Genomic DNA, 9,627 nt, shown 5'->3' with positions numbered 1-9,627 from the left:
TACTATACTATACTATACTATACTATACTATATATACTATCATTATTATCATTCATTCTTTTTCCTATGCCGCTTGTCCTCACTCGGGTCGTGAGCCTAGCCCAGCTGACTTTGGGGGAGAGACGGGGTACACCCTGGACAGGTCGTCAGTCAATCGCAGGCTGTAATATGCTATGCTATGCTATGCTATGTTATAATAAATATAATGTAATATAACAATGAGGTCACTGCTAGTTTAGTGCAAGACTGTTACATTAATCACATGAATCTTTTCAGCCCAGGGTTGGGGGTCAGATGCCCCCTTCAATACTATTCTTATTCTGGATAGAATATCAATGTTAGGCTCTTCCATACTTGACAAATGTCCTATCTAGTGGTGGGCATGAAGCGATGAAGCCTGCTTGGTCATTTCTGGCACTTTTTGTCATTTTCTCTGTCACTCTCAGTGTCGCAACCTGTGTCATCGCAACTCTCCTTCAGCACAAATGCAAAAGAGCGGTGTCAAGCATCATTGGTCGAAAGAAAGAATGACAGATGGTCTTGTTGTGTTGATGAAATTCTCATTTTTCATTAATGCTACCTTTCATTTTGACCTCATGCAACACATCTACACGGGTTTCACCACATTTAATCAACACATTTAAGTGTTCTGTTTGTGTTTCAAACAACATAGTGCATTGAGGGTGAAAGATGTTTTTATGGTTCCAGTTTCACAGCAGCAGGTGGTGTCCCGGGGGTGCGGCCGGGGGATATGTTTGGAAACCGAGAAAGCTTAACAGAACTGAACAGAAGTTTCTGCTGAGACAGTTTGTTTGCATGTGGTCCAAAAAGCTATCATTCATCCACTGCATGCACGTCAAGTGTGCATTGCAAACATGTTGCATTACAATAACGATAAATTGCACGTAGGGCCGCACAGTGAAATAGTGCTTAGCATGTTGGCCTCTCAGTCAGGAAATCGAAGGTTCGAATCTTTGTTTGGGCTTGCATTTGATGAATATAGATTTTATTTTTAACAAAAGCAGTTATTATTTTCACTTTTCTGAAGCATAAAGGTGATTATTTTTTTTTATGTTAACGTTGTTAAGCAGGCTGAAAATGAACTAAACCATTACAATTCCTTTAATTGCTATAATGTTTCCTGTGATCAGGAAGTGATCAGGATCAATGCTGATGTCAGCATGAAGACCATCCACAGTCACTACACGCTGATTTCATCAACTTTTGTGATTTGTTTTATTTTTTTTGGTTGATTTGTAGTCCTCGTAGTATCAATCCAGCCAATCAATCTTTATTTGTGTAGCGCCTTACCAGCAGTTTACGAAGCGCTTTACACAATGCAGCAAATCACACCATCAGAAAAACGTGACTTGGACTTGAGTCAGATTCAGATCACACTTTTGACGACTTTGGACTCGAATTGGATTCGACGTCAACGACTTGGGATTTAACTCTGACTTTAGTGTGATGACTTGAAAACACTTGAGGTTTTCCGTGCATGTGTCGAGTAAAATGTGTCCCCTTTGGAAGTACTCAACCAATGTGATGGTTATCATGTCATTTCCGGTTCCTCATTGAATGCATCTACGTAGAAACGTCCAATCAGGTTTAAGGACAAACAGCAAGGCTGTGGATTACATTTCTGTGCCCTGACTAAATCCTGAATGCTATGTCAGTACTTTTTTTTGTGACGCTTGTCTTATTTTATTACAAAAATAAAAATTAAATTAAAAATGCTTGCATTGTATTTGTTGTTGCCCTGCGATTGGCTGGTGACCAGTCCAGGGTGTACGCCACCTCTCGCCCGAAGGCCGCTGGGATAGGCTCCAGCATACCCCCGTGACTCTAATGAGGATAAGTGGTATAGAAAATGGATGGATGGATGGATTTGTGGTTAAAATGGAATTTTATTTGGGAGACGCTAAAGCGTGCTTATGACTTGAAAGGACTCGACTTGCAAAACATTGACTTTCTCCCACCTCTTCATCCCAGTCAAACTATGAAAAATGTGTTCTAATTGAAAAAAGAAAGAAAGAAATTTTTAAAATGGCATTTAAAAAAATAGCGTATACAATGTAATAAATAAAGTAATATAATATTTTTTTCATGAAATGAATGAGTATTTTCAATGTACAGTATATTGACCACTTACTTTCCTTGGATTTCCTAAAACAGTGAAGTCTGAATGTGCACAATATATGAACCGCGCACGTGTATACGCACATCATTAAGCGCGTGTTTCTTTACTCGAGCAAAGCTGCAGAGATAATCCACCAGAGACCTCATCCCTCCTCTCTGACATCCACTGATCACCAAGTGTCCACATTTCACACTCGCAATACGTACACCAAATACCTGCTTCTTTATTTTTACATTTGAATTGACATTTCTTCGCAAGAGCAGCAGACGTCATGAGCCTGAAACAAGCCTGCATCTTCCTCAGGGGGGCGACCAGGAGACAAGTAAGTCACATTTCCACAGCAAGCTAAATGACACAAAGGAAAAGTATCATTTATTTACCAGTACTTTTTTTTTAATCATGTGAAAAATGAATAGGGTCTTGTTGTGTTTATGGGAATGTGGTGTAATATTCATGGGGCACATCGTTATTTTAGGTATGAATGCATAAAAAATGCAGGCAACATTAAACCGAATCTTGGTTTGTTTCGTATATTTAATGCTATAATTACTTCTATAAATGATCTTACTTAAATGAGACTAAACAGGTGCTTGTCTTTCATTGGAATCATGAAATCAAGCCAATCCTGAAGCTACTGTTTAGTAGAACAATACTAGTGTTCTTAACTCATACTACAGTATCATACTGTATGTTGGGGTTATTGATCATACAATAAAAAAGGCACCTTTTGAGAAGATTTTCATATCATGTACAGATTAAAAGTGTCAAGAAATGTACATACATTGTTTATTATTGGTAGTTGTTATGAATAATGAGGCACTTTTTTGCAATTTATGTCCACGTTTCATGTTTCGCAGCGATCTCTGACCCACGATGAGGTGGAAGGTAATCCATTTTTAATACTGTCTCACTTATGTTTTTGATGACTGGGCAATTTTGACACTCTGGCCTCATGTCTGCACGCTCTCCAGAGTTGCGCGAGGCTTTTGTGGAGTTTGATAAGGACAAAGATGGCTTCATTTCCTGTAAAGACTTGGGCAACCTGATGAGGACCATGGGTTACATGCCAACTGAAATGGAACTGATAGAACTGAGCCAAAACATCAACATGAATCGTAAGTAATGCTTTTTGTGTGTGTGTGTGTGTGTGTGTGTGTGTGTGTGTGTGTGTGTGTGGCGCCACCAGGAGGAGGTGCAAGGTAGCGTGTTAGAGAAGTGGTGTGCACGCCTTGTGTTTGTGAGTGAGATAGTGGTTGGAGTTGCTGACCCTCATTTATGTGCTATGCTGACATTTTGTACATTATTGTCATGAATTATTGCTGACTAAGGCAAGGCAAGTTTTGCCCGGGGGCTATTTGCGGCCCGCTGCTGTCATTTTATTGGCCCGTGCCACATTCTAAAAATAATATTAAACAAGAAAATGAAAAAAACAGCAAAAATGAAAAAAAAATGCAGTAAGTTGAAATATTAGGAGAATATTACAAGAAAAAATCTTGTACTTTTGTGAGTATGAAGTCAGATAGATAGATAGATAGATAGATACTGTAGATAGATAGATACTGTAGATAGATAGATAGATAGATAGATACTGTAGATAGATAGATAGATAGATAGATAGATAGATAGATAGATAGATAGATAGATAGATACATAGATACATAGATACATAGATAGATAGATAGATACATAGATACATAGATACATAGATAGATAGATAGATAGATAGATAGATAGATAGATACATAGATACATAGATAGATAGATAGATAGATACATAGATACATAGATAGATAGATAGATAGATAGATACATAGATAGATAGATAGATAGATAGATAGATACATAGATACATAGATAGATAGATAGATAGATAGATAGATAGATAGATACATAGATACATAGATAGATAGATAGATAGATAGATAGATAGATAGATAGATACATAGATACATAGATAGATAGATAGATAGATACTGTAGATAGATAGATACTGTAGATAGATAGATAGATAGATAGATACTGTAGATAGATAGATAGATAGATAGATAGATAGATAGATAGATAGATAGATACATAGATACATAGATACATAGATAGATAGATAGATAGATAGATAGATAGATAGATACATAGATACATAGATAGATAGATAGATAGATACTGTAGATAGATAGATACTGTAGATAGATAGATAGATAGATAGATACTGTAGATAGATAGATAGATAGATAGATAGATAGATAGATAGATAGATAGATACATAGATACATAGATACATAGATAGATAGATAGATACATAGATACATAGATACATAGATAGATAGATAGATAGATAGATAGATAGATAGATACATAGATACATAGATAGATAGATAGATAGATACATAGATACATAGATAGATAGATAGATAGATAGATACATAGATAGATAGATAGATAGATAGATAGATAGATAGATACATAGATACATAGATAGATAGATAGATAGATACATAGATAGATAGATAGATAGATAGATACATATATAGATAGATAGATAGATAGATCTGCAAAAGTGTCATAATAAACTTAATCACTTAAAAATAAAACAAACAAGCGAAGGTAGGAGAGATAAGAACAATAAGAAAATAGAATAAGAATAAATCAATTAATACGGAATAAAAAGGAAAAAAACAATAATTATTAAAATAATAAATACATTCAATTACAAATCTTATTAATTGAAATTCAAGTAAAAATGTTAAAGTAAATGTGGGTTATTTTACAAGTTCTCGTATTATGAGACACAAAACTAAACTAAAGAGAAACTTGCATTTCTGGGAAATATTGGTTGCGAGAAAGTTCTAATATTCCGACAGTAAAGTAAAAATATTATGGGAATAAAGTCCTAACATTAAGAGAAAAAGAACATGTAAATGTTGAAATATTTGTAAAATAAAAAACAACAACAGCAATGGAAAAAAATAGCAAAAAAGTGTAATCAAGGACAAAAAGTTGATTCTAAGAATAGACTTTTTTTTACCAACATGACAAAGCTGGCATGCAGGCTTTTGTCTTGAACTATGCAGAATAGAACCTGCTAGCACAGCTCCAGTGCTGCTTTACAGAATATCACAGGTGGCCCCGGGTGGAAAGAGGTTAAGTGGGTATGAATGTGAGTGGAATGGTTGTTTGTCTACATGTGCCCTGCCATTGGCTGGCCACCAGTCCTCTCGCCCAAGGTCAGCTGGGATAGGCTCCAGCATACCAGCGGCCCTAGTGAGGATAAGCGGCATGCACCATTACACCTTGCTGCATTTCTTTACATTGTTGCTGTTGTCGTTTTTTGTTTGTTGAATTACTTTTCTGCAATGTCACACGGCAAATAAAAAATGAGCTGTGGGCTACAAATGGCCCCCGGGTCGTAGTTTGGACACTCTTCTGTTAATTGAATAGAGGTGTGATCGTTCCATGATGTGTGTTTGAATTACTAGCATGCTTAATGCTATCAAAACATTTATGGTGGCAGTGGGAGGACGGGTGGACTTTGAGGACTTTCTGGAACTGATGACCCCCAAGCTCTTGGCTGAAACGGCTGGCATGATCGGCCTGAAAGAACTGAAGGACGCGTTCAGAGAGGTGAGCTCAGCCTCCGTTGGAGACGCCAGAGGTGTGGAGTCGAGTCACGTGACTGACTTGATGACTTTGGACTTGACTTGACAATACAGTCATCCCTCGTTTATAGCGGTTAATTGGCTCCAGATCAGACCGCGATAAATGAATTTCCGCAATATAACATTCAATGTTAATAAATTGAGTATTTTTGTAGCTAGAGCATAAAAAAACCTGTTTATGACTTTAAAATACATTTTTTAACATTATTAGAGCCCTGTGGTCATGAAATAACACCCCTATAGTCACCTTTACACTCCTATTCTTCTTTGTTTACCATACATTGCTCAACTGTTATACTCGAGACGGCTGCTAGCTAGCAAGCTAGTGAGTTAGCAAGCTAGCGACCATTGATAATCGAAGCACAATATTGCGAGAGATGACGGTATCTTCAAAGATAGAGGCACTGACTCGGGACTTTGACTCAGACTTGAGTCTGATATCTTGAAAATACTTGAGATTTTCGATGAATGTGTTGAGTAAAATGTGTCCCCACTCCAAGTATTCAACTAGCGTCATCATTGTTATATTTGTTTCTAGCAAGACAACACATTTTCCCACAGAATCTGCTCCGACGTGACTCAACCGGTTCTGTCTTGACTTGAGACTTGACTCGAGACTCGCAAAACACGGACTTTTCTCCCGCCCTCGGCGGACAGCATGTGACACGCTGAAGTACAGTGACCAAATGTGACCGTGTCTGACAGTTCGATATCGACGGGGACGGCTCCATCACGTCCGACGAGCTGAAGCACGCCATGATGAAGTTGCTGGGCGAGCAAACCAGCAAGAAAGAGATTGAAGCGGTGGTCAAAGAAGTCGACGGCAACGGGGACGGGACTGTTGACTTTGAGGGTGAGATGAACGCAAACGGACGGGAATGTACGGCAAACGTGTCGAATTAAAATTGTGCCTGATCTCTCTGCAGAGTTTGTGAAGATGATGTCTCAGAAGTGAGGACAAGAAAGGACTGCGTGCATTTCTTGCAACTTCACACTGATGATCTCCCTTGTGGGATCACTCATTTTTACTGCAGCAATTCTTTTTGATAAAAAAAATAATGTACAGTACACAATGCTGTGCTATTTCTAAAAAAGTTGACTTTGATGCCACCTAGTTTGCCCTGAATCCCTTCAGACCTGAGCTCGGTAGTCATCAAGGTTTTTTTGGATGATGACTTTGAGAGACACAATGACATCATCTGCTCCTCAGGTCTGACCTCAGAAAAGGAACACATGATGCTAACACCTCATGTTAGCATGTCTCTCACCAGAAACGCTTCAAGTAACAACATTCCATAGCAGGATAGATGGGGTACAAATGTGATATGAATGCCATGCCTGCCAAAACCAAACCATTTGAAAGCAATGAGGCTACCAAACAATGTACGGGATATGGTTAATGTTTAATATTTGCATTATTTATTGATTCTTTTTGACGTCTGCGTTGACACTCGTGTCGTTGTTAACCTGCTTTTTGGGTGTAAGCACATGCCGGTTGTTTCAGGTGTTGGGTAAATGTCAACAGAGTGGCGTCCGATATGGATCAAAAGAAACCAGCGGTGTGCAAAGTGCGGCCCACGGGCCATTTGCAGCTCGCGGCTGTTTTTTTATTGGCCCTAACAAGAAAATTGTAAAAGAAAACAGCAGAAAAAATGGAAAAATCAGCAGTAATTTTACAAAAATAAAATCTAAATATTAAGAGAAAAAATTATATTCTAACAACAAAAAATCTTGCTATTTGAGGAGAATAAAGTCATAATATTATAAGGCCAAATAATGTCATTTAAGCAGCACAGAGTTGAAATAGTCAAGAAAAAATGTGGTCAAGGAAAAAGTTACAATATGGGAATAAAGTCATACTATTATGGTAATAAAGTCATAATACTACAAGAATACTTTACAAAAAGAAAGTTGAAGTAGTTGGCAAATTAAAAGAACAACAACAACAACAACAGAAATGGAAGAAACCGCTGTCATTTTACCAGAATAAAGTCAAAATATGAAGAGACAAAACGAGAAAAAAGGTCGCAATTTTACGAGAATGAACATGTAATAGAATGCGGCAAAATAACGTCATTTTAGCGTCATAGAGTTGAAATGTTAAACAAAAAATATGTTTGTTTGTTGTATAAGTGGTAACATGATGCATTTGCAACATTTGCAAAAGAAGCTTGGAGAAACACGTATTATATTACGTGAATTAAGTTCTAATACTGTGGGGATCAAGTCGGAATATTACAAGAAGAAAATTTCCGAAGATTATTTATGAAGAAAGTTTCAATATTTGGACATTTTAAAAAAAAACAGCAAAAATGGGAAAAAAGAACAAAGCGTGAAGTTGATACTAATAATAGGCTTTTTCACCCGTATCACCAAGCTGAGATGCAGTTTTTTCCTGAAATATGGATCGCTTGGTAGCATCCAGTATCCATCCATACATCTTCTATAGCGCTTCTCCTCTTTAGGGTCGCGAGGGCATGCTGGAGCCGATCCCAGCTGACTTCGGTACACCCTGGACTGATCGGCATACAGTATCAACATGCAAAATATCAAAGTGGCAAAGTTGCATCCTTTCATTTTTTCCTATGTGGGGAAAAGGTTTGGACACCCCAGAAAAAGACGGTAAAAAGACAAATCCGCACTAACTGCAGCCTTAAAGAAGCAGACAATGGAAATGAGCTAAAGTGACAACAATCTCAGTTGACATCCCAACAGACCAAGCAGATCAATCCGCATTTCTCTCTCACGCCGTAGTTTAGCATGTTTTATTTGCCTGATATTATTTCACAATGACAGCTTGCCTGCCACGACCGAATAATAGAATAATAATATATTTCAATCTCATTGTCCATTGGCCTCTTTTGATGCAAACAATCCTGCTGTTTCATCCTGTTATGTAATAAAAAGACAACATTCACAACAACAGAATGTCATAAGTGCTTTTTCCTTTCAAAAGTGCACACTTTCACCTTTGTGTTATTCTTAGTCTACCATTGAATTGACCATCAATTGTTTCATTCCCAAGCATAGAACAAAGCCTCACATCATTAAACAGCATACCAACAACATATAAAGTACCTCAGGAATAATCTGTCACTCTGGGCTAGATTAGATCTGTCTGCGTAATCCTCATCCCGGGACCCTCGCATGAACAGATGGCAGATAAGACGAAATCACCTCACTAATTCTCATCTGCTGCCTGTAAAATGTAACCAAAAATGAGCTGGGGGAGATTAATGTTGCAGAACATGATTTTCAACTTATGTTTGTCTGGTATCTAAATAAAGACAAATTCTAAAGCATTATAATGGCACCAAAAGCATTAGCGCTTCCATTTGACACCTTTCTCCTCCTTTTGACAAATGTGCCAGGGCTGGAGCCATGTTTGCTTTTCGCAAAACACACTGCGCTGCGTGTGACGTCGTGCTTTGTGCGCATGCGCGTCACTTCCTGAACAGATCAATGCCTCGTTTTTCATGGTTAATTGGTTCCAGACCCCACCGTGATAAGTGATTTGCCGCAAAGCAGGATTCCGAGTAGTTCCAACACAGAAAACCTGTTTACAACCTTCTAAATGCAGTTTTCAACATCTTAGCGCCCTCTAGACAGTCACCTTTACACTAGTATTACCAAATATAGTTATGGTTTAATTTATTTGAACGTGCATACAAGCTGCATTGGAATACATCACATATTACAACTCACAGTTCCACATGTCCAAAAGGAGTCGGAAGAAGCAAATCTTGTTTAATCCGTTTTTACTTCAATTCCAAATGCGCTCTTTGCTGGTTTAATACATAGGAAAATAGTAAGGTAATGTAATCATGTGGTAAA

General features: G+C 37.7%; 1 protein-coding gene across 1 annotated transcript; it reads left to right on the top strand.

The window, feature by feature from the left end:
- The first annotated feature begins 117 nt into the window (after positions 1-117).
- On the top strand, positions 118-8,840 carry cabp5b (calcium binding protein 5b). The gene is made up of 6 exons (XM_054760595.1): positions 118-2,462; positions 2,998-3,025; positions 3,112-3,255; positions 5,649-5,758; positions 6,499-6,646; positions 6,720-8,840. The coding sequence occupies exons 1-6, from the start codon at positions 2,412-2,414 to the stop codon at positions 6,746-6,748; spliced, it is 510 nt and encodes a 169-aa protein (XP_054616570.1). The 5' UTR covers positions 118-2,411; the 3' UTR covers positions 6,749-8,840.
- The last annotated feature ends 787 nt before the right edge of the window (positions 8,841-9,627 follow it).

The sequence above is a fragment of the Dunckerocampus dactyliophorus genome, chromosome 18 (genome assembly GCF_027744805.1).
Source record: "Dunckerocampus dactyliophorus isolate RoL2022-P2 chromosome 18, RoL_Ddac_1.1, whole genome shotgun sequence".
In the NCBI taxonomy this organism is placed as follows: domain Eukaryota; kingdom Metazoa; phylum Chordata; class Actinopteri; order Syngnathiformes; family Syngnathidae; genus Dunckerocampus; species Dunckerocampus dactyliophorus.
The sequence above is the reverse complement of the archived record's forward strand: the minus strand, read 5'-3'. Positions and strand labels throughout refer to the sequence as shown.